This window comes from Phascolarctos cinereus, unplaced genomic scaffold, assembly GCF_003287225.1.
Source record: "Phascolarctos cinereus isolate Bilbo 61053 unplaced genomic scaffold, phaCin_HiC Scaffold_4;HRSCAF=312, whole genome shotgun sequence".
NCBI lineage: Eukaryota > Metazoa > Chordata > Mammalia > Diprotodontia > Phascolarctidae > Phascolarctos > Phascolarctos cinereus.
Genome location: NW_027555847.1, coordinates 729,352,000 through 729,376,961, shown reverse-complemented (window position 1 = coordinate 729,376,961; position 24,962 = coordinate 729,352,000). Strand labels below are relative to the sequence as shown.

The window sequence follows — 24,962 nt, the reverse complement described above, 5'->3', positions numbered from 1 at the left end:
AGCTCCTTGAGAGCAGGGACTTTTGTCTTTATATATACCCCTGGCACTCAGCACTGAGCCCCACGTGTGGTAGAGACTTAATAAATGCTTGTTAGTTGATGGATGGCTGGATTGGCTGGCAGGAGCAAAATTAGGGTTAGAGAGCTGATCTCAGGGCGGTCAGGCTCCAGACCTCCAGGGAGGCTCCCAAAGCTCCCCAGGGAAGCCGCTTCCTGCAGTAGGCTCAGAGATCTGCTCAGTACAAGTCTTCACGATGGGAAGGTTTTCTAAGGTCGGTCTGACTCATTCCTTCCCTCATAGATGCTGGCGTTTTGTCTTTGCCACTAGACTGGAAGCTCCCTGAGGGTAGGGCAGGGACCGTCTTTTGCCTTTCACTGTATCCCCAGGGCTTGGCACAATCCCTGGAAGACAGTAGGCACTTAATACTGGCTGACTGACTCACCTCGTGGTTCAGTTGTTCAGTTGTCTGACTCTTTGTGACCCCCACAGAATGCCAGGCCCTTCTGGCCTCTACTATCTCCAAGTCTCCATGACACCACCCATCCATCTCACCCATTAGGCAAACTCTTTATTACAAGTTAGCGTTTAGATAGTGCTTTAAGGTGCAGCTTTGCTATGCATATTTTCTCTTCCATCCTCACAACAGGAGGGGCTGTTATTATCCCCATTTTATAGCTAAAGGAAATTGAGGCTGAAAGGTGAAGTAGTAATAGCTCCAATTTGTGTAGCTCATTAAGGCTGGCAAAACACATCAGGACCTCGAGGCAGGTTACTAACCCCAGGCGAGGAGAGGTTAAGTAGCAAATGCCCCCGGCAGAATTTGCATTTAGGTCTTCCAGACTCTGGGCCCACTTCTCTGGCTGCCTTCTAGAGACAGCCAGGTGGCCACAGTGGGTCCGATGGGCTTGAAGTCAGACCTAGTTCAAATCCTGCCTCAGTCGCGTACTGGCCGAATAACTCTGGGCACGTCATTTAACTGCTGTTTGCCTCAGTTTCCTCATCTGTAAAAGGGATAGCAGCATCTGCGTCCCAGGCTCGTGACGATCCAATGAGATATTGAAACAGCACTTCGCAAATCCCAAAAGCGCTCCAGCAGCGCTAGCAGCACGATGCCAGACACACAGCAGGAACCTTGCACGTTTTTGCTGCTTGACCCATAGGTTCTGTTCCTCCTCAATCAGTCTAGCTGCAGAGGTCTCCCTGTCCATGATGGGCCTCGGGGGAGAGGGCGGGCCTAGTCCTGCTTCCGGCTTTGCCTCTCCCCGTGCCTGGCACACTGCCCCGGCACGCAGTAGGGGCTTAAACCGACGGCGAGGAAACCTCTCTGGCTCCAAACTCCCTGCCTAGCCCCGCCCCCTTCCAGCCTACTGCCTCTTTCTGCCAGGCAATGGGCTCAGGTCAGCCCCCAAACAGACCCCCATCCTTCCAATCATTCTTCAAGGCTCTTGGCTCAGAGACATCTGAGACTGACCTCTCAGAGTGACCTCAGGCACCAGCAGCTCGGCCTGGAGCCCCTATTTTGGGATCTGTGCACCCCAAAAGTCAGGGAGGGAGGGAAGGAGGCTTCCCCTTTAGTCCTCAGGGGCCGTCTCTGGCAAGCCAGGGCAGTCATTGTAGGCGTGGGGAGCTCCCCCCAAGGCAGCTCAGTGGGTTCCAGGACTTGGGAAACACCTCCCAGTGCTTGCGCTTGTATCGAGCTAGGCTAGGAAGGCAGATAAGGCTAGGCTGCCTGCCCTCCTGCAGCTGGCATCCTCCTGGTCGTTGGTACCTGGAGCGATCGCTCCTAGACCTGCATACCTGCGGGCTCGCCTCAGAGGGTGCTCCCGGAGAGCGGGCAGGTCCTTTCCCCTCTTCTCCTAGCCTGGCTAACGCCCCATGCCCCCAAGGGGTGGATAAGCAAAGGCCCACCTCCAGCCCTGCCCCCCGCCACTCCCCGCATGGGATGATTAGGATGGGGGTCACTGCCTCCCCGGAGTACAGCAGGGCCGCGGGGGTCCCCCCTTCCCCCTTCTCTTCCCTCAGCCCAGACCCTACCGGGACACGAGACTCGAGACTGGTGGCCGCCCAGCCCCAGCTTCACCCATTCCTCCTCCCTTCTCCACACCTCCAGAGACCCAGTGCCTTGGACTTGGTGGGGTGGGGCCCTGGGGGCGGAGCTTGGGGCAAGGGCTCCTCAGTCCGGACCTTGGGGGGGAGGGGCTGGAGGAGGAGGGGCGGTGCTCCGAGTTGGAACCGGCCTGGGGCCAGGCTTTACGAGCCTGTCCGGCAGACCCACTGAGGCCCAGGGATCTTCTGGTTCCTTTTCTCTTCTTCCATCAGTCCGCCAGCCCATTGCTCGGGGCTGGAACACTAAGGCCAGCCAGCCATGTGGCTTTGGTGGTTCGCGATCCTAGCCAGTGGGGCTCTCTGGCTGCCCGCAGGTACTCGAGGACCTTCCGGTCTGCTGTGGAGCAGCTGTCCCGGACCCGGGGACTGGTGTGCATCTGAGGGCTGGAGCTCAGCCCTCGCGGGCCGGGGCGGTGATGGCGGGGTGGTGGGGAGACGCACACCACTGGACAGGCTGGACACGAGCGCCCTCGGGTCTCTGGGCTGGAGAAGCTTAGAAGTAGTGTTTGGTTTCGAATCTCAAAGTGGACACTGACCCATCTGGGTTGGGGGGCTGCGCGGGCCGCCCTCGCCCCTCCCAAGGTTGCCGCAGAGGGTTCAGACCCCTTCGTCCCTCCGGAGCCTTCTGCGAAGCGGCCTTGGCTCAGAGACCCCTCCGCCGAATCCCCTCTACCCGCACCTCCCCGGGCCACCGCCGGGGGTTTGTTTGCACTCAGCAGTCAATTATTTCAGTGGGAGCTTGGCCTAGGCGCAGGGTGGGGAGGGGGGCGTGCTTACGGAGGGGGGCGCCCTGGGGGAACGGCTGCTGAGGAAGCCAAGGCCCCATCCCCCGCCCCCCTGGACTGGGGCTGTCGACTCCCCCCCCCCCGCGCTGAGCTCCTGCTGTGGGGGCTCCCTGCGGGGCTCAGCAAAGCCAAGTGTCAGCCGCCGGGCTGATCGCCACTCTCTCGAGCAACCAATCCCCCACCCGGAGCCCAGCACAGAGCCCCTAAGGGCAATCCTCCGGAGAAAAAAGAACTGGGCAGGAGAAAGCCGAGAGCTTTGCCCAGCTCACCCCTATCCAGCCCAGGGCGCCCGAACTCAGTGGAGGCGCCTAGAGCCCCAGACCGGGAGGAAACCGTGAGGGAGCAGGCTGTGCTGGGGAAGGGTGCCCAGCCCGAAGGGCCCCGGACCCTCCTGGTGAACAGTGTGAATGTTACTGGGGGGAGCTCCCCTTGGTCGAGACCTGGGTGTAAATCCTGCCGTTGACATCGAGGGCCATGTGACTGACCAGGTCAGCGGCTCCTCACGGGTGAAAGGAGGGCTGTTGAGGTGTCCCTGGAGGGCAGGGGCCGTGCCTTCCTTGCAGGTGAATGCCGAAGAAGACAGACTATTGGAAAATCTCTGCCAGGTGGGGCCTTTGGTCCTCAGAACTTTAATTTAGTCATCATCAATTGGGAACCTTCCACGCCTTGGGCTGGCCTGAATGTTCAGAGGTCACTCTCTCACTCACTCATGTGCCTTCCTCTCCGCTCATCTTACTGGGTTTTAGTGCCCCAAGGAACCTGGACTGCTGGGCCCTGTGCTCCGCTGGCACAGAACATGGGCGTCATGGCCCATGGCCCGATGTGTCCACTCTCAGGAAGGCTTACTGGGGCCCCTTGGAGCCTCCCCTTCCCTTTGGCCTGGGGGAGCTGAGGCTCAGCTCCTCGAGGTCTCTCTCTTTTCAGAGGCCCTGGAGTCTTGTGCTGGGCACTGCAGGGATTTCAGAGGAAACTGCTCCTGCCATGTGACCTGTCCATCCCTGAACACCTGCTGTCCTGATTATCTGCAGTTCTGTCTGGAGATCTCGCCCTATTCAGGCTCAATAATGGGTGGCAAAGACTTTGTGGTGCTGAGTGAGCCATGGGTCTCCTCAGCCTCAGTGACCTCCGTGGTCTGCAGGTGAGTCATTTCTGGAGGGGAAAGCATGGCCATCCAAGGGAAGGGCACATTCCTGAGAGGTCTGGCCAAGAAGGGAGCCTCTGAGCTCAAGTGGGAGGCTTGAGAGGGAGGGAAGCTTCGAGATGAAGGAGGGAGAGATGAAGAGGTAGGGCAGCTGGGAGATGAAGGAGGGAGAGGTGAAGTGGGAGGGCAGCTGGGAGGTGAGGAGGGAGGGCAGCTGGGAAGTGAGGAGGGAGGGCAGCTGGGAAGTGAGGAGGGAGGGCAGCTGGGAGGTGAAGAGGGAGGGCAGCTGGGAGATGAAGGAGAGAGAGATGAAGAGGGAGGTCAACTGGGAGGTGAGGAGGGAGGGCAGCTGGGAGGTGAAGGAGGGAGGGCAGCTGGGAGGTGAGGAGGGAGGGCAGCCCAGACCTCAATATGCCTGCCTTCAAGGGACAAGGGACAGACACATGGGGCTGACACTCTGTCCAGGCAAGGGAGGGAAGCAGGAGTCAGAAGGGGCTGGAGGGGGCAAGTGACCCTGCTTACAGCCCTCCCCCAGCTGCCCTGAGTCTTCCCTCTTTTTGCCCAGGAGAAGCCCGCAGCCCTCTAGAATGACACTGGTTTGAGCTGGTTTGTGTGGTGAGAGCCCACATGGGAAAGAAGAGGAGGAGGAGCCATGCCTGGGGAGAGTCCCTGGCTGGGGTTATACTCGTTCTCCTTGTCAGACAGGTGTCAGGTCAAGCCAAATTAAATCACCAAACATTTGTTTAGCACACAGTAAGGGGGCAGAGAAGTGTCGAATCTGAGTGAGCTGAGACTTCCAAAGTGTCCTGTATTGACCCTTCTAAACAGTGATGCCTGGGGGAGTCTTCTCTCTAGCACCTGAGAGCTGGGAGCTGGGGTGAACGGCTCCCAAGGTCAGAGCCAGAAGGGTCGTAACAACCCTTAAGTCTGACTCAGAAACCAAAGGAATACTCCCTAGAGTAGACTCAGCCACTGGGCCTCCAGCCTGTTTATGGGGGGAAGCCAGCAGCTCTTGAGACAGCCCTTTCCACATTGGGACAGACGATTTTTAAGAAGGTTTTCCATGCACCTAGCCTGAAAGTACCTCTGGGTAGCTATCCCCCCACCTCAACCCCTCCCCCACACATGTTGTTCTGTTTGTAGAACAAAGCTAGTATCTCCCTTCAGGATGACCCTTCAGACACAGGAGCCCAGTTCCCATGAGGCCCCTGGGTCTCTCTTGTTTGGGCTGAGCATGCCCAGTTCCTCCAGCTGATTCTCTGCGGTGGCCCTTCCCTGACCTGTGCTGGCTGCCCACCCACCTCTTCCCTGGGACCCTTCCCCCTAGCAATGCCCTCCTTAAAGCACAGTTGGCTCAGAACTGACCGCAGGACGATGGGGCCTGTCTGAAGAGCACAGAGGCCCGGGGGGCCGTGCTGCTCCCGCCTGCCTCTCCGGGCGAGTCTCAGGGTTTCTCTTAAGCTGCCTTCTCCATGCTCTCTTTTTGGTGGTCAGGTTTCGAGAGGCCATCCACACTCAAGGCTATGTGGATGATGAGGGCAGGATCCATTGTGTATCACCCCTCCTGTACGAAAGTGGGCGGATTCCATTCAGCGTGTCCCTGGACGGAGGCGAGACGTTCCCTAGCTCTGGGACCTGGCTGGCAGGTAACAGCACCCTGCTCCGTGGGGCTCACAAGTGCCCCACAGGAATGTCTCCTGGGCATTCCCCTCATCCATCCTCCTTAGCGAGCCTGCAGAAGGCCTCATGCCCATATCACAGAACGGGATGCTGAGGCCCAGGCAGGGCCAGGCATGAGCTACAGCTACACTGCCCCCTTCACTTATCAGAGTCAGGCCAAATGACGCTCCTCTCTTGGTGCCTGGCTCCTGAGCCTGTTCGCCACATGGTGGGACCATCTTGGACTCCTAAGGACTCTCTTAGAGCCAGTGGCAGGGTCCTCAGAGACCCCTGAGACCCAGAGAGGGAAAGGGACAGGTCTGAAGGCACACAATGTAGTAAGGAGGGCCCAGCCCAGAACAGAGGTGTCTGAGGCCCAGCCCACTGGCTCACAGTTTCTCCTAGGCCTAATCCCCTTCTCTTAAACCCCTTCCCTGCCCCACTCTGACTCCTGCTGTGGACTGGACACCTGGCTCCCCTTGCCCTGGGTGGGGCACAGAATGGTGGGAGGCTTCTAGTACAGCTTCAGCACATATGGCTAAGGGAGGCTGGGCAGGGGTCCCAGATGCTTCCCAGATGAGCCAGGCCCCTTCCTCCTCAGCTGCCTCTTGGCGCCAGGGCCTCTGAAGGGACTCTTCCAGAGTGGAGGGGCAGGCCCCAGGTGCTGAGCCACAGCGCGTTTCAAGCCTTGAGGATAACTCAGTAAGCCACATCTCCTGTCAGACCAGTCCCAGGATGGGACCAGACCTAAATCAACTCTTCCTGGCACCAACCTTCCCATAACGTAGCCAGAGCTGGCAGGAACCTCAGAGGGAGAGGGAAAGGGTCTGACCCAACCTCTACTCCACTTGGCAAGTCTATGTGACCATGGTACATTCCACTCCCCACCTGGCCCTGCCTCAGTTTCATCATCTGTAACATGAGGAACTTAGGCTGGATGAACTCCAAGATCCTTTTCTGTTCTCAGTCTATGACCCTCTTTACTGGGCTTTTGCCTCTCCTGGCCTCAATTTCCCCAAAAGGAATCCAGGTTCTCTGATCTCAACTCTAGGATTCCTTCCTGTAGCTACCTTGTATGGTCAGATGAGGGGGCCTTTGGTCTAAAGCAGACATTCTTTTCCCAGCAGCCCTTTCACTTCCCGGCTCCCAATTTTCTCCTATGTCAGGTGGGAAGGCCTTAAAGCACCTTCCTAGACCCCTGCTCTTTTTTCTGACGTCAGCAGCTCCACTGAGTTGAGTGATTGTCTCTTGTCAGGGGCTCACGTTCCCAGCCTCATCCTCTGCCTAGGGCTTCTGTTCCCCATCACGAGCTGCTTCACAGATTCCCCAGGCACACCTCAATCTCACTGGCTCCCAAACTGAACTTGTTCTCTTCCCCCAAGCCCACCTCCTGTTGATATTAGGGGAAACTTCCCAGTCTTGCAACTTGGAGATCTTGGTTCTTCCTTCTCCCACATCCCCCATATCCAAACTGTTGCCAAGGCCTGTCCATTTCATCTCTGTTACATCTCTGGTCCATTTCACCTCTGCAGCACCTCTGGTCCATTTCATCTCTGCTACATCTCTGGTCCATTTCACCTCTGCAGCACCTCTGGTCCATTTCACCTCTGCAGCACCTCTGGTCCATTTCATCTCTATTACATCTCTGGTCCATTTCACCTCTGCAGCACCTCTGGTCCATTTCATCTCTGCTACATCTCTGGTCCATTTCACCTCTGCAGCATCTCTGGTCCATTTCACCTCTGCTACATCTCTGGTCCAATTCATCTCCGCAGCATCTCTTCAATACCCCCCTTCCTCTCCTCTGACACTGTCCCCACCCTCATCACCTCACACCTGAACTATTTTAATAGCTGCTGTAGGGAGAGGTCTGCCTTCAAGTGTCTCCCCACTCCAGCCCATCCTCCAGTCTCCTACTTAATTCTAGTGGCTCCACATTGTCTCCAGGACCAAGTACAAAATGTGCTCTTCAAACCCTCAGCCCTTTGCTCAGCAGATGACATCCAAGGGTGTAGATGCTTGTCACATTCCTGTTATGGGGGAAGGGGACAGGGAGGCACTTGTTGCTCAGTAGCAGGGATTCAGAGATAAGCATGATCCAGGCCCTGCTCAAGTCCTGCTAGGCAGAGAAGGGCGGGGATAGGGAGTGAAGACTGTATGAGAGCAGGGGATGGAGAGTCCTGGTGGAGAGCAGGTGCTGAAACTAAGGCTGGCCCCCACAGGGAGCCCCCTTGGAGGCCAGGATTGCAGGCCTCTAGCCCCAGACCTGGCAGGGCCCTCCCAGGCCAGTGTGGTCACACCCATCTTCTCTCAATGAAGCATTTCTGCCCCATGGAGGGGAAAGGCCTAGGCCAAGGTCACAGACACAGAGGCTGTAGTGTAGCATCAGGATTCCAATCCCAGGGCCTCTGCCCATGGGTTTTCCTTTTCTTTGGTCAGCCTTAGGGAAGGAGCTTCTGAAGGTTACTGGGCAGAGCAGTTGCCCAGGGTAAGTCCTGTGCTTTGAGAAGGGCCTGTGGAGGGAGGGAAGGAGGGAGGGAGAGTCCTTGGACCATCTGCCCTCCAGGCTTTGACCCCTTTCTGAAGCACCTGAAGGGACTGGGTCACTGAGCTCTCAGTGGCTCTCAGCCTAAGGGACCTTTTTCTCTTGCTCCCTTCCTCACTCACCGTCCCGCCTACCTTCCCCCAGTCCATCCCAACAAAGTGTCAGGATTGGACAAGAGTGAGCTGATCAATGAAACCATGTGGCAGTATTATGGGACTCCAGGGGTCACTGGCAACCTCACCCTCTCCTGGAACAGCTCCCTGCTGCCTGAGCCCAGAGTCAACATCGAGCTGTGGGGCTATCAAGAAACAGGTGAGGCTGGGCTGGAAAGGGTGCGGCAGCGTGGGCAGCTGGATATAGGTGGTGTACAATGGGGGAGCATAGGACTCAGAACCATGCTAGAACTGAGGGGCCTTAGAGGGCATCAAAGCTAGCTAATAAGGAAAACTGAGGCTGAGAGAAAGAATGGATTCAAGGGCACTTAGGCAGATAGGAAATGACAGACAGGTTTGCTCAGAATGGCCTCGGAGGTTTGGTGAGTAGGAGGCACTGAGAGGCCAGGCCTGGGGCTGAACTCTTTTTGTCCCCTTTCAGGCAAGCCCTACTCTGATGAATGGGAGGCTGAGTGGTCGTACCTCTACACCCTCGCCAGGAACTTCCCTAACGGGAACAACTTCACCTTCACACCAATGCCAGCCACACCCCAGTACCAGGCGTGGGAGGTGGGTGCCCTGCGCATCTCTGGGAGCAGCCACACTGATGGCAAGAGGTGAGGCCTGGAGGGATCTACTGGGCCCTGGAGCCAGGAGCTGGCCAGGCCCCCTCTTTCTGGGTCTCGTTCTCCTGGGACCAGTCATTTGGCGTGAGTGCTGGTGTTCAGTAGCACTGGAAGAGATTTAGACAAGAGCAGTGGTGGAAGGCCCCAGACCTGAAGGGTGGCAGGCCACAGCCCGGGAGCGGGACAGAAGGACAAGGACAGTCTAGAAAGAGGACAGAGTAGTCGCCCTGAGCAACTTGAGGCTCAAGACTAAGATGGAAGAGAAGTGAGACTGGAGGACCAAGGAAAGCCTGGCAGAAGAGGAGGCTGGGAGTGGGAGGGGGAGGGGGAAAGAGGCCAAGGGTGGGCTGGCAGACCAGGAAGCCACTGAGGCTGGGAGAAGGGGCAGGTGTGGAGGAGAGTGGGGGTGGGGTGCTAAGGGATGGCTTCCAGCTCCCTGGGGGTGGCCAGGGGGTGGCGGGCATCTCCTTGGGGCAGCCAGTTGGGAAAAGTGGGAGAGAAGCAGACAAGGATAAAAGATCCCTAGAAGATGAGCTCTCTGAGGGCAGGGATTTCTAGACGCCTAGTGCCTAGCACAGTGCCTGAGAAGGAGCCCGACCCACCTGGGAGAGGGGGCAGGAGTGTTTTTGTCCGGCCTGGGGAGCTGGTGTCCCTGAGAGCCAGTCACTGAGCGTGGAGTCCCAGGAGGGGCACTGGACATGGGGGGCAGCGATGAGGCCACAGGAAGAGAAGGCATGGGCAGACCTGGGTGGGGGTCAGCCCAGGAGGGAGCTGGGGGGGGGAACTGCGGAGAGTTCAACCAGGAAAGCTGTGCCAGCTTGGGCTGTGGGCCTCAAGAGGAGTTGGCTCAACATCGCTGGAGGCCTCTACTTAGATACTGGGTGCTCATGGCTGGGCACTGAGGTGGGGGGCTGTCAGGGGAGCCCACGGATGGATGCTCAAGGTGGGGGGGTCTGTCAGGGGTGGGGGGGCTGTCAGGGGCACCCATGGATGAATGCTCAGGGTGGGGAGATCTTGTCAATTGCACCCCCATTGGACCAGAGCCCACCAAAGTCCCTGTGGTTCTCAAGCCTGTGTTCTCCTTCCAGGTATAGCTCAGGGCCCCCTCCCCCTGAGCAGCTGAGTTGCCCCCTCTGTTACTTGGTGCATTCTGTTCCCGGCCCCACGTGGGGCACACAGTTGGCACCTTAGCAATGCTCATTGAAGGAAGCCAAGGGTCTCTGGGGTCCTGGGCAAGAACCATAGGGGGTTCAGGTGCTCAGGGCCAGCCTCACTGGGCCACTGCCTGCGTCTCCTGCAGGGACGTGCCTGCAATCTGGAGCAATGAGCACGCCTTAGCCTGGCACCTTGGGGAGGATTTCCGTCGGGATTCTGCTGCCTGGGCCACCGCCAAGTGCATGAACTGGGTGGCGCTGGACAAAAAGCTGCCCAACTTCCTGACAGAGTTGATGGATTGCCCCTGCACCCTGGCCCAGGCTCGGGCTGACACCGGGCGGTTCTTTGTGAGTGTTGGCCGCGGGAGGAGGGGAGTCCAGCCTCAGTGTTCAGGGTCGCAGAGCTTATGGAGGGGAGGTGGAGGCTGAGAGTGGCTGGTGACCTTGGCCAAGTCACTGAGGCCCAGAGTTAGGAGGGTCCCCCAGGGGCCTTCACTCAAAATGGGCTGGTCTCCAGGGTCCTTCCTGCTCCAAGGGCCAGAGGCTGCATTGATGCTTCTAGGAGGGGGCAGAGGGGAGGGTGAAGTTGGGCTGGGGGCAGCTTAGCTGATGCCTGTGTCTCCTGCAGACCGATTATGGCTGTGATATCGAGCAGAAAAGTGTGTGCACGTATCACCCAGGGGCCGTGCACTGCGTGCGGAGCGTACAGGGGAGGTAAGGGGCAGCTTGGGGGCATGGATCTCCCCTCGCATGTGGCTGCCAGCTTGTCCTCAGCTTAGCCAGATTCTGGGAGAGCCCCAAACTCAGCTGTGATGGGGGCATTCGAGGCTCCCTTTAGCTGGGCCCTGGGTATTCCCTGCAAAGCTGTCCCCATTCCTAAGCCTAGTACAGCAAATGACCTTGACCTCATGTCCCCTTAGTTTCCCCGTCTGTACGTGGCCCACCTCATCTAGTCTGCCCAGGTCTGGAGTCAGACAAGTGAGGGGAGGGCTGGCCAAACTGGGGGTCACTCTTGTCCTGGTTGTCATGCTCTGATCCCCTTGTCCACTCAGTCCCCGCTACGCCTCGGGTCAGCAATGCTGCTACTCGGCGTCGGGGACACAGGTGCTGACGTGGGACACGTCGAGCGGAAGCACGCCAGACCGTGGCCATGACTGGGGCACATACCCCTACAGGCGCCCTCCTCGGGTGCCTGGCCTCTCCCACTGGATGTATGACGTCATCACCTTCTACTACTGCTGCTTGTGGTCCCAGAACTGCAAGCTCTACTTAGATATGCGGCCCTCAAGTGACTGCCACACATACAGTCCTCCTCACCTGGGTGAGGAGCCTGGGGCCATGCCAGGGAGCTGCTGGGGGGGGGGGACAGATGGACAGGGAGCTGCTGGTGGGGAGGGGGCAGTATGGACAGGCCAGGGAGCTGGAGAGGTGGGGTGTGGGACAGGCCAGGGAGCTGGAGAGCAGGGGGTGTGAGACAGGCCAGGGAGCTGCTGTGGGGAGGTGGGAGGCAGGACAGGCCAGGGAGCTGGAGAGCATGGGGTATGGGACAGGCCAGGGAGCTTCCAGGGTGTTGGGGGGGGGTGACAGACAGGCCAGGGAGCTGCTGGGGTGGGTTGGAGCTAGATGGGGAGCCTGGTTAGGTGAGGAAGGGTCATATACAGGGAGGCAGCATTGCTTGAGCAGGGACAGTCCATGCCGGACCACTCCCCTTTCATTGAGGCAGCTGGAGACATCTTTTACTTGTATTTTAGCAGAGTTTGGTTAAATCTCTCATATTCTTATGAGAAAGGAAGATGAAGATGTGGAGTCTAGGCACATTCTTGGTGGGACTTGGGACTGGTCAAAAGGTCAGCGTCAAAGAGCGGGTCTGTGACCATCTTGGCGAGGGCCTCCAGGGAGGCCCGTGGTCTTTGGGCAGGCAGGGGGTGTGGAGGCTGCTGGGGGAGGGAAGGGCAGGTGGGATCCCTCCCCCAGAGGTCCAAGCCATCCCCTCCACTGTGGAGCCCTGTGGTGCCCGACCCCTGCCCATGACCAAGAGTTGTTCTGTGTGCCAGCCTCGGCCTTTGGAGACCCTCACTTCCTTACGTTTGACGGCGTTCACTTCACATTCAATGGCCTTGGAGAGTACGTTCTGGTGCAGTCTGACCTCACCAAGCTGATGGTGCAGGGCAGGACCCAGCCACCCTTGACATCCAGTGGTGAGTAAGGGACGCTGCTAACCTGTGGTTCCTGCCCCCGCCCCCAACACCTCACCTTCCCCAGCAGAGAATGATCAGTGGTGTTTGCTGTTAGGGTTTCCCAAGAGTTTTATAGGTGCCATCTCCTTGGCACAGAGAGGTTAGGTCCCTGGCCAGGTGCCAGACACCTGCTAGAAAGCCTCACACAGGATGTGAATGCAGGTCATCCTGACTCCAAGTCCAGAACTGTAGCCCCTCTTGGCTGAGACCCGCCCGGAGGAAGGCAGAGAGAGCCAGGGCCCAAGGGCAGAGCTCACGTCAGGGAGTCTTCTGGAGGGGACAGGCAGGTTCTGAAGGAGGTGGTGGGAGATTGCCCCCCTCAGGGAAATTCCATGGGACTCGAGAATCCATGAAATGGTGGGGGGCAGAGCCAGGAAAGAAGGACTTCTCCACCATCAAGGCTGGACAGAGGTGCAGGCGTGGGCTGAGCTCAGGCCTCAGGGCTTGCTCCAGAGTGGGGAGGGTCACACTGGCCCAGCCGGGGCCTGGCCAGTAGCCTGGGCTCTCCACCCTGCAGGTGCCCAGGCCAATGCTACAGGCCTCTCAGCAGTGGTGGTGAAGGAGAATGCCTCGGATGTAGTGGAGGCCCGGCTCGGGGGTCCAACTGGGAGGACTCTGCAGGTGTTGCTGAATCAGGAGATCCTGAACTTCAGTGAGCAGAGATGGGTAGACCTGAAAGGTGAGACTCCTGGTAGGGAAGGGACGCTGCTGGGCCTGGGAGGGGCTTCTGAGCCCGCTCCGCTGGTGGGGCCCTATAGCCTCGGAGGCAAGGAGAGGGCAGGAGCAAGCAGTGGGGCCAGGGCTGTGGGCACTCAGTCCTGACCAAGGTGCCCAGACATCTGCCAGGCCCTTGGCCACCGGACTTCCGAGCCCCGACCTGGGCTGGGCAGCAGCCACCCGTGGGGAGGCCAACATTCCTCAGGAGGCAATGGCTCAGTTTGGGGAGGTGGAGTAGGGCAGCTGGATGTGGGTGGATGACAAGGCGGCCCCAGGCAGAGGGGTCCCTCTGTCCCCAACACAGCCACAGCAGCGTTCCTCATTCAATGGTCCCTATGCACTGATCGTGGTCTGGGTCCTGTGTCCCTCAGTTCTCCCTCCACCTCCCCTGCAGGGCCTCATCCCCCTTCTGACTGGCTCCCCCAGCCCCTGCTCTGCTAATCCAGCCAATATTCCTCCTTCCAGCTCTCAGGGACCTGATGTGACCCTTGCAGGTCACACCTGGCTGCGCACCTACACCTGCCGCAGTGCCTAATACCTCCCATATGGGCGGATGGAGACTTGCCTACTTTCTGCCCTATTCTTACTTGTAGGTCTAGGAGTCACTCAAATTCTCTCAGGGTCCAAGGGATAACCTGGTCATGGAGAAATGCAACCACCCCCTTTCCCCCAGCTCACTACTTTAGTTCATGAGACCCCACTGATGTGTTTTCCATTTACACAAACCTGCTACTCCTGATGACACTTTGCATCTTAAACATAGTAATTTACTTTGCAAAAGAAACAGTCACATTGTGGGTGCTCATACATGAAAGGAAATGTGTGAATAATCAAAAATAAGGCCACAATGCACACTTCAACCTTGACAATATTCTCCCACAAATGCACTCAGAATCTGTGGGAGAGAGTGGGTATATACTACAGAAACCTCGCAGATAAGGAGGCAGACAGGCAGGAAAACCCATGTGCTCAGGATAACTCACAACTCTGGAACTGTCAGCTTCAGGGTGCTTTCTGCCTCGAGGATTGCCCAGAGAAGTCTCTTGATGCACACAACTTGTGGTCTGAGCAAATGCTTGAGGCACAACACTTCCCTGGCCACCGTAGTTTGGGACCCCAACTGGATATGTTCCTTCTCCACAGCAGGTGCTGTGCACATCACTGCCAGCCCTGGACGTAGCTGATAAGAATTTCCCTTCCCCTTGTCTCTTTCTGGGTTCAGATTCTGGGTCCTTATCGCCAGGCCAGTGACCGCACCTTAGCTCAAGGGCAGTAATCAAGTTCTCATTTTCATCTACACAGAGGTCACTTGCCTCTATCTCAGAACTCTTGAGTCAGAGTAACTTTGCTAGCTGGCTTGGAACCCTGTCCCCAGACAGAGCAAGTGAGCTATCAAGGCAGACATAAACTGCCCCATGTGAAAGGGCTAGTGCTGCACACTGAGCAGTCTCTGCCCCACTGGTATCTGAGTAAAGATCCCAGAGGAACGGCCATTCAGCCTCGGCTTGGGGCCCTCTAAAGAAGGAAGAGTCCAGGGGCCTGGGTTCAGATGCCGCCTCTGACATTTACTGTCTGTGTGGCCTTGGGGAAGCCAACAAGCTGCCTGGGGCTTGGGCTAGATGGCCCTAGGATTCTGTGTCTGCTAAGGCAGCCCAATCTACTCTGGAATGGCCGTCTTTGTGACACCCAGCCTCCCTCCCTCCGCCCTTCCCTCATTGCTTCTGTTTTCTGCACACCTTCCAAGGCTGAGAGGCAGCCAACCCACCCTTCCCCAGCCTTCTCATCTGCAGACTGAACACGCCCATTCCTTTGGCTGGTGGTCCTATGGCGGGTGGTCTTCTGGGCCCTTTGGCATGCTGGCTGCCTGCTCTGGATCCTCCCCTTCTTAATCTTGGAGGCCCAGCCCCTCTACAGCAGCCCAAGCCTGGATCTGTTCTCTTAGCTTCCAGGCTGCTGCTCTCTCTTAGGGAGCTCATAGGCCCCTGGGCCCCAGTGCTTTTTCTCAAGTTTCCCATCTTCAGTCTTTAGGGGGTTGGCTCTTTCAAGAGGTCCCTGTTATCCCACTGACAATGTGGGGGCACCTCAGGCACTAACCACAGGAAGAAGGGCTTGGGGTGCGCTCTGGGCCTCCTCAGCTGCCTCAGGGTCCTCTTGGGGACCCTTGAGGAAGGGCTGCCCATCGCTGAATGTCCTTGGGAGGGGCTGATGTTGGCAGACTCATCCTCCCCACCTCCCTGGGCTGGGCTAAGGAAGATGGGATGAAGGGAGGGCCCACCACCCATCCCCCATGCCCCCAGCCTGAGTCCCTATTCCTTTCCCAGGCATGTTCCTGGCGGTGTCTGGGGACCGGAACGTGTCGGTGATGCTGAGCTCAGGGGCTGGTGTGGAAGTCCAGGCCCACGAACACTTCTTGAGTGTGAACATCCTTCTTCCTGAGGAATTCCTCAATCACACTCAGGGCCTCCTGGGCACCCTGAACAACATCCCGTCTGATGACTTCACCCTGAGGAATGAGACGGTCCTGCCCCCTGAAATCACTTCTGAGCCCCACAAGCTGTTTGAATTTGGAGCTGACTGTGAGTAATGCCATGTCTGGGAGGCAGGCCATGATGACCTCCTGCTGGGCCAGGGCCACGATGGACAGGCAGGGTGGGTACTGCTAGCCCATTTAAGAGATGAGGAAACTGAGGCAGACAGGGATGCCATGAAGGGTTGGCCAGCTCTGGCCTTGCTCCTGGCCCTTTGGAGCTAGGAAAGGCTTCAGAAGCCATTGCTCCAAAAGAATGACCCGAAAATCATCCCCAGCAAAGGGTCTTTTTTTTTTTGCCTGAGACAGCCCTCCTGACCCTCCCCCCCACTCCCATTCAAGTTCATTGAGCATTTATGGAGCACCTTCTGGATACCAGGCTCTGCTTGCGCCAGGCACAGGGCATACAAAGACAGAGGAAATGGGTCCTGCTGCCTCTGACTTGTCCCTTTTCCACATGACGGCTTAGAGACTTGGGCACCTGGCCCTTCCCCTGAGCCTTCTCTTTCCAGGCTAAACCCCCAAATATCTTCGGTTCAGTTCAGGGAGAGGCGTCCTAGTTGCCTACTGTGTGCTCGGCCCTGGGGGTCAGTGGGAAGTCAGGAATGCAGCAGCTTACCCTCAGCCAAGAAGCGTTCACACATCCAGCTCAGTGCTGGGGACGCGAGAAGAGGTAAAGGCAGTGCCGGCCCTCAAGGCAGTCCCCCTCTAATGGGGAGTCAGCCAGCTCACAGCTGCGTACAAACAAGAGGCTGACAGAGTGAAGGGGAGAGGGTCCGGGGGAAAGCAGCAGTCTAGCGCTCTGCTGCTCCCATCCAGGATGCTGGGAGTCCACTCCTCCCTGCTCCAGGGCCAGATGTCCCGCCTTCCCCTTGGGGGAAATTCCTGCCATGTTGGTCCTGATAAACAAGGGTGTCATCACGTGTGGGGAACATGGCCAGAGGCCAGGCAGTGCTGTGCCGGGGCAGTAGGTGTTGTGGCCCCGGGGGCCTGGGAGTTGCCACAGATCAGATGTGTTCCCATGGAATGAGGCATGTTTCTGAGGTTTGTCTTCTCTGAATACCCCATTAGGGGTAGGGGATCTCCTTTGAGATAGGAACACTGTGCCGAGCTCTGCCCACGCAAGCCCAAAGCTCTCTCCTCAGCCTCCAGGGTGACCTTTTCTGGGGTCAGAAACTCCTCTCCTTCCCCTCCTCATTGAAGATCAAGTAAGACATGAGCCCCCACAGAGCCTGGATTTGTGCCAACCAGCCTTGGGGCCTGGAGTCTCCTGGTCTTTAGACTGCCTCCCACTCTGCTCTTCTCTGTCTGACCGAGACCAAATGAGGGGAAAAGAAGGGGTGGAAACAGCCACCAGCCGTCAGTTCATCAGGAGACATTTATTAAATACCTACTGTATGCCAGCTGGGTGGTGCCAGTGGATAGAGCACCGGGCCTATAGTCAGGAAGACCTGAGCTCAGATCCAGCCTCAGATGCTTACTAGCTGAATGGCCCTCGGTTTCCTCATCTGTAAAATGAGGTGGAGAAGGAAATGGCAAACCCCTCCAGTATCTCTGCCAAGAAGACCCCTGGTGGGGTCACAGGGAGTCAGACATGACTGAACACCAGGTGTATGCCAAGCTTTCCGTCCTTGGCCAGGCCCAGCCCCTGGACATATTGTGGCTGCCCCAATGCTGGAGGGGCCTGAGCAGGGCCCGGGGGGGAAGGGCTCATCCTCCCCATTCTGGCACCTTGATCTTAATGAGTCCAAGATGATTACACCAGCTTTCTCAGCGCTCTTGCTGACAGTAGTGGGGGCTGAGCCAGGCCACTGGGGCTCTAGCCGAGACAGAGGGAGAAGGGCTGGGGGGGACCCTTGCTGCTCTGGCTCCCCCTTCATCAACAGCACCCGTGCTGTGCGTGTCTCCCTAGGGGCCATTCGGAATGACTCTTCCCTGTTTACCTACGATTCTCCCACTCTGGTGGACAACTACTTACGCCCGCCCAAACACGACTCCGCCTTCCTGCCTGTGTTCACACAGGGGCCCCTGACACCCCAAGTAGCCAGCCTCTGTGGGGGCGACCTCTTCTGTCAGTTTGATGCCCTTGTCACTGGGAGTCTGGACATTGGCAATGCCACAAGGGTAGCCCACCTGCAGCACCAGCATCTGCAACAGAGCCTGCAACCAGGTGAGAGGGGGAAGTGGGGAAGGAGTGGTAATGTGAGGGGGCAGAACCTATGGTCAGGTGGGGGGATTACCTGTGATCAGGTAGGGGGCACATGGTCAGGTGTCAGGAAGGGCTCCGGGAAGCTTCCTTTGATTCCCCAGCAACAGGAGATGAGGAAGAGGGGAAAGGAAGGGGCTCATGCAAATAGCCTCCATTTTCAGCAAAATATGAGGCAGGTCTCAGCTGAGAGAGTGGAGGGAGAAGCACCATGGGAGGTTTGAGGAGGGCTGAGGAGGTGAGGCAGAGCTGCTGGGGAGCACAGGGAGGGCGTGGAACAGCAGTCATTCATCACTAGGAATGAAGGAAGAGGAGGATGGTGGCCTGCTCCAAGGCTGAGGCTTGGTTGGAGGCTCTCTAAGGGTCCAGATGGGGAAGGGAAGAGAGTGTGGTCAGTGCAAGGGAGACAGTCTGGGAGAGAACCAGAAGCAAGGGGCCGGTGAGGTTTAAGACCCAGCGTAGGGGCTGCACCTGCATGGAGAGCTTGTGTCACATAAGGGTGTCCTGGGGTTCGTGGGCTCCCCGATCTTTGGGCAGTGACTGAGCCTTTGCGGTTCTGACCTCCTGGGCTTGGGTTGACTTCCCAGTGGTGTCCTGCGGCTGGCTTTCTGCACCAGAGTATGGGAAGAAAAATGGAACCAGCTACCTGGAGGGCTCCACTGTCAAGTTCAGCTGTGAACCAGGCTATAAGCTAAGAGGCTCCCAGGAGCAAACCTGCCAGCCCAATGGGCAGTGGTCAGGAGTCTGGCCGCAGTGCAAGCCAGGTAAGGGCTTGGCTGCTTCCCCCTCCCAGTGGGTGGCCTGGAGCCTGGGCCCAGGGGGTCCTCCCCATCGTGGCCTGAGGGAATGGCCATGCACAGCTCCGTCCCCTGTATGTAGGCTTCCCTGCCCCCAGCCCCTGAGCAGCCTTTTACCTTGCATCTTTGCTCAGATGTCCCCTATGCCCCTGGCCAAGATCCAGTGACCGTAGCTGGGTGCTAATCATAAAGGCTGCCTCCTGGGAGGGGAGGGACATGTCTCTCCAGAGGCTGAGGGCCAGTGGTGTCCCAAGAGGTGCCCCTGGGAGGGCCCCAGGACTCAGGCTGGGATGGGGTCTCTCTCACCCCACGCCTTTCTTCCATTTCTCTGTGTCTCCTTTAAACCACAGATCATACCGTGCTACTGGGAGTCATCTTTGGTGTGCTATTGGTGGTGGCTCTGGCTGTCCTGGGCTACGTGATGCTGAAAAAGAGGAGAAGGAGGATGTAGGGCATCTTGCAGACATGGATTCCATCCCACACCTGAGTATTGTGCCCACCTGGGGACTCATTCCTCACTGGGGTGCTCATCCCTCACTGGGGGCTCATCCCCCACCTGATTACCCCTGTCCACCAGGGTGCTTATCCCCCACCTAGGGGCCCAGCCCCCACCTCGATGCCTATTTCTTACCTGGACGGCCAGCCCTAACATGACGCATATTCCCCACCTGGATGTCTACCCTTCCCCCGCCCCAGTCCTTCTCTTTATGGTATTTATCTCCAGTATTGCAACCCCGCTCCTGACACGGACATCCATCACCAGCCTTGTATCTGTTCCTAGCCTGGCATCCATCCTTCGCCTGGGCAGCCATCCTCAGCCTTGCGTGCACCCCTAACATGGTAGTCATCCCCAATTTAGCTGTCTGTCCCTCATGTGGCATTCATCCCCGATGTGGGGTTCAACTCCAACATGGTGTCCATCCATCCCCCGCCTGGTGCTTGTCCCCAAGATGATGCCATTCACCAATCCCCAACACTGCCCCGCAGGAAGGAGCTGGACTCTTTCTGAGTCTCCTTCAGGAGTGAGAAGACTTCCCCTTCACCCCAGAGGAGGCAGGGGCCCCTGCACCGAGCATGCTAGGGCTGTGCCCTCTCTTTCTCCCGAGGAGGAGGGAGTGGGGAGCTGAGACAGTCCCTCAACTTGGGAAGGACCCCTCCCCCCTACCCCTGCCAGGCTCTGCTATTTTGAGCTGTTCTTCCTGGGAGGGCCTGGAATGTGTTGGAACTGCACAGTCTCAGTGGAGAGCCATGATTCCGTTCATTGATTTTTTTAAAAATAAAGATATTCCACAGTCACCATTTCCTGAGGCTCTTCTTTCCAAGGCTAGTATGTGAAGATGGGCAGGGGTCAGAGAGCAACCCCTTGCCCTTGAGGGAGCAGAACCAAATACTAACAATGTACTAACACCAAAGGAGTTAGTACATTGAGGGGTTGGGGAAGGCAGACAGTGTACAGGATGGGATGAGGGCACACTGACAGGTGGGGGAAGAAGGTTGCATTGGAAGTGGTTCCTGAAACACGAGGGAGAATTAGGCAGAGATGAGAGCAGCTAGGGGCACAGTGGATAGAGTGTTGGACCTAGAATCAGGAGGACCTGAGTTCAAATCCAGTCTCAGACCCTAGCTGTGTGATCATGGGTAAATCATTTCCTCATCTCTAAAATGAGCTAGATCACTGCGTTGTCATGGCGGAGGGACTCGCATTGAGCTAAGCCATGCAGGGTTACCCAAGACGAATAGGTCTAGGAGAGATTTCTGACAAAAGGTGATCAATCCACTGGAGATGGAAATGGCAAAGGACTCCAGTGTCTTTGCCAAGAAAATCCCATGGACAGTACAAAAATGATAAGAGATGCCGCTCAAAGATGAGCCCCTCAGATTGGAAGGTGCCTCAGACACTGCTGGGGAAGAGCTGAGGACAACTACCAGCAACTCCAGTAGTAATGAAGTGTCTGAGCCAAGCTGAAAGGATGCTTGGCAGTGGATGTGTCTGGTGACAAAAGCAAAGTCCGATGCTGTAAAGAGTAGTGGTGCACAAGAACCCGGAATACGAGATCTCTGAACCGAGGTAAGCTAGATGTGGTCACACAGGAGACGGGAGAATTAAACATCGACGTCTTGGGTGTCAGGGATGGGAATGGGTGAATTTAATTCAGGTGATCGCTGCTGTGTGGGCAAGAATCCCTTAGAAGGAAGGGAGTAGCCCTCATGGTCAATAAAAGGGTGAGAAAAGCAACACTTCAGTACTGCTGTCAGTAAAATGACTGAATGATGTTGTTTGAATCCAGGGGAAATCGTTCAACATTACAGTGATACAAGTCTAGCCTCCAACCACTGATGCCAAACGGGCCAAAGTGAATCAGTTCTATGACAACCTACAGGATCGGTGGTGCTAGAAATAGCACCAAAGTGTCCCATTCATCATAGGTGGTTGGAATGCTAAAGTAAGAAATCAAAAGATAATTGGGATAAGAGGCAGTTGTGGCCCTGGAGTACAAAATGAAGCAGGGCAGAGAATAAGGGAGTTTGGTTGAGATAATTCTCTGGGCACAGCAAACACTCTTTTTCAACAACCCAAAAGAAGCTGCTCCAGGTGGGGAAATCAGATGGGTTATACACTTTGTAACCAGAGGTGGAGAAGCTCTACAAAATCAGTTAAAACACGACCTGGAGCTGACTGTGGCTCAGATCATGAGCTTGCAAAATTAAGACTTCAATTGATGAAAGTAGGGGAAACCATCCAACCACATAGATATGACCTAAAAAGCATCCTTTATGAATATGGAGATGATGAATAGATTTAAAGGATGGGATTTGGTAAACAGTGTACAAAAAACTATAGACAGAGGTTTGCAATAGTCTATAGTAGGCAGCAGCAAAAAACATCCCAAAGAAAAAGATCAAGAAAGCAAAACGGCATCTGATGAGGCTTTACAAATAGCAGAGGAAAGAGGTAAAGGGAAAGATATGCCCAACTGAATGCAGAATTCTAGGAAATAGGAGGGAGAGATAAGAGGATTTTCTTAAATGAACAATGCAAAGAAATAAAAAAAAACAATAGAATGGGAAAGAGAAGAAATCTCTTTAAGAACATTAGAGATGTCAAGGAAATATTTCATGCAAAAATGGACATGATAAAAGACAAAAATAGTAACAGAAGTAGAAGAGATTAAGAAGAGGTAGCAAGCTTTTCACACAAATAAAGTCAGAGCTAAACAACTGGAAAAATATTAAATGCTCATGGGTAGGCTGAGTCAATATAATGGAAATGACAATTCTATTTAAATCAATCTATTCATTCAGTGCCATACTAATCAAACTATCAAGAAATCATTTTGTAGAGCTAGAAAAAATAACGACATTCATCTGGAAACACAAAAGCTCCAGAATGTCAAGGGAATCAATGAAAAACAAATGTGAGAGAAGGTGGTCTAACCATACCAGATCTCAAACGGTATCATAAAGCAGCAATTATCAAAACAACCTAGTACTGGCTAAGAAGTACAGTGGTGGATCAGTGGAATAGATTAGGCACATATCACATTATCGTAAATGACCACAGTAATTGAGTATGTGATAAACCCAAACATCCAAGCTTTGAGGACAAAAACTGCTGGGAAAGCTAGAAAACAGTGTGGCAGAACTAGGTATAGACCAACATCTCACGTTGCATACCAAGATAAGGTAAAAATGGGCACAGGATTTACAAATAAAAGGTGATACTATAAGCAAATTAGGAGAGCAGAGAATAGTTTACCTATCGGACCTATGGATAAGGGAAGAAATCAGAATAAAACAAGATACAGAGAGCACACAAAATATAAAATAGATCATTTTGATTATAGAAAATAAAAAGATTTTGCACAAACAAAAGCCAGTATTACCAAAATTGGAAGGAAAGCAGAAAACTTGGGGCAAATTTTTGCAGCAAGTATCTCTGATAAAGGCCTCATTTCTCAAATATGTAGAAAATGGAGTCCTATTTATAAATCATTCCCCAATTGATAAATGGTCAAAGGATATGAACAGGCAGTTCTCAGAGGAAGAAAACAAAGCTATCTATACTCATTTGAAGAAATGCTCTAAATCACTATTGATTAGAGAAATGCAAATTAAAATAACTACCTCACACCTATCAGATTGGCTAATATGATTTTAAAAAAAAGGAAAATGTTGGAGGTTGGAAGGGATGTGGGAAAACTGGGACACTAATGCACTGTTGGTGGAGTTGTGAACTGATCCAACCATTCTGGAGAGCAATTTGGAAGTATGCCCAAAGGACAATTTAACTGTGCATGCCCTTTGACCCAGCAACACCACTGCTAGGTCTATATCCCAAAGACATCCAGAAAAAAGGAAAAGGACCTACTTGTACAAAAAAAAAAACCATTTATAGCTGCTCTTTTTGTGCTGGCTAAGAACTGAAAATCAAAGGGATGCCTATCAATTGGGGAATAACTAAATAAGCTGTGATATATGATTATGATAGAATATTATTGTACTATAAGAAATGACAAGCAGGATGATTTCAGAAAAGCCTGGAAAATCTATGTGAACTGACGCAAAGTGAAGTGAGCAGAACCAGGAGAATGTTGTACACAGTAACAGCCACATTGTGTGATGACTGACTTTGATAGGCTTGGCTCTTCTCAGCAATGCAAGGATCTAAGATAACTTCAAAAGTCTCACGATGAAGCAGACTTTCCATTTCCAGAGAAAGAACCGACATTGTTTGAACACAGACTGAGGCGTGCTATTTTTCACTTTCTTTTTTTCATTTTTTTCTTTTATTTGAGGTCTTCTTGAACAAAATGCTTAATATGGAAATGTTTTACGTGATTGCACATATGTAATCTATATCAGATTATTTACCATCTCGGGGAAGAGGGAGTAGAAAGGAGGGAGGGGTAGAATTTGGAACACAAAACTTTTTAAAAAAGCAATGTGAAAATTTTGTTTTAACGTGTAATTGGGGAAAAAGTAAAATATTTAGAAAAAAGAAGAGGTGGTAAGAATACAGCAAAGAAGTATACAAGAAAAATCTTAACATAATTAATAACCTTGATGGTGTGGTTCCTGATCGAGAGTTGGACGTCCTAGATAATAAAGTCAAGTGGGCCTTGGGAAGCATTGCTAATGATAAGGCTGGTGGAGGTGATGGAATTCTACTTGATCTATTTAAAACCGTAAAAGATGATGATGCTGTTAAAATGTTGCACCCAATGTCCCAGAAAATTTGGAAAACTCAATAGTGGCCCCTGGATTAGAAAAGATAAATTTACATCCTAATCTAAAGAGAGACAATGTCAAGGAATATCACCAAACATTTGTACTCATTTCATATACCAGCAAGGTTATGCTTAAGATTCTGCAAGCTATGCCTTTTCAATGAGGGTGGGTGGGGAGGGAGGAAGGGAGATAATTTGGAACCCAAAGTTTTAAAAACACATATTTTAAAAAAAAGTTTTTGCATGCAACTGAGAAATAAGAAATACAGGAAATGGAGTACAGAAATCTATCCTGCCCTACAGGAAAGTAGAAGGTGAAGGGGATAAGAGAAGAGGGGGAGAGATAGAAGGGAGGGCAGACTAGGGGAAGGGATATTCAGAATGCATGCCATCTTGGGGTGGAGGGAGAGGCGAGATGGGGTGAAAATTTGGAACTCAAAATCTTGTGGAAGTAAATGTTGAAAACTAAAAATGAATAAATTTAAAAAGAAAAAAAAGAGATTCTGCACGCTCGGTTTCAGAAATATGTGAACTGAGCATTACCAGAAGAGCAAGGGAGCTCCAGAAAAGCATCTACTGCTTCACTGACTCCACTAAAGTCTTTGACTGTGTGGCTCCCAACAAAACGTGGCAAGTCCTCAAAGAGATGGGAGTACCAGGCCATATTACTTGTGTGAGGAGCCTGGCTGCAGGTCAAGAAGTAGCAGATAGGGGACAGGTAGGTGGCACAGTGGATAGAGCACTGGCCCTGGATTCAGGAGGACCTGAGTTCAAATCCGGCCTCAGACACATAACACTTACTAGCTGTGTGACCTTGGGCAAGTCACTTAATCCCATTGCCAAAACAAAAAACAAAAAAGAAGCAGCAGATAGAACCGAACATGAAGCAACCTCTTGGTTTAAGATTGGAGGAGTGTGACAAAATTGTATATTGTTACCTTATCTATTTAACTTTAGCTAAAGCAGAGTTCATCATGTGAAATGCCAGGCTTAATGAATCAAAAGCTGGAATTAAGGTTGCTCGGAGAACAATCTCAGATATGCAGATGATGACACTCTGATGGCAGAAAGTGAAGTGGAAT

At 54.3% G+C, this 24,962-nt stretch overlaps 1 protein-coding gene across 4 annotated transcripts; it reads left to right on the top strand.

Annotated features, from left to right (window-relative positions):
• The first annotated feature begins 2,205 nt into the window (after positions 1-2,205).
• Positions 2,206-19,948, top strand: SUSD2 (sushi domain containing 2). 4 transcript variants are annotated; one of them, XM_020977593.2, is made up of 14 exons: positions 2,207-2,420; positions 3,816-4,029; positions 5,527-5,678; positions 8,381-8,548; positions 8,831-9,005; positions 10,315-10,516; positions 10,797-10,882; positions 11,221-11,489; positions 12,223-12,366; positions 12,923-13,084; positions 15,444-15,698; positions 17,562-17,819; positions 18,443-18,619; positions 19,003-19,948. In XM_020977593.2, exons 1-14 carry the CDS (start codon positions 2,366-2,368, stop codon positions 19,101-19,103), a joined length of 2,418 nt encoding a protein of 805 aa, XP_020833252.1. In that variant the 5' UTR covers positions 2,207-2,365; the 3' UTR covers positions 19,104-19,948. The 4 variants fall into 4 exon arrangements, with proteins under 4 accessions (XP_020833251.1, XP_020833252.1, XP_020833253.1 ...); XM_020977594.2 differs by lacking the exon at positions 2,207-2,420 and adding an exon at positions 4,598-4,737 and having other exon boundaries at positions 3,939-4,029; XM_020977592.2 differs by having other exon boundaries at positions 2,206-4,029.
• Positions 19,949-24,962: the final 5,014 nt, after the last annotated feature.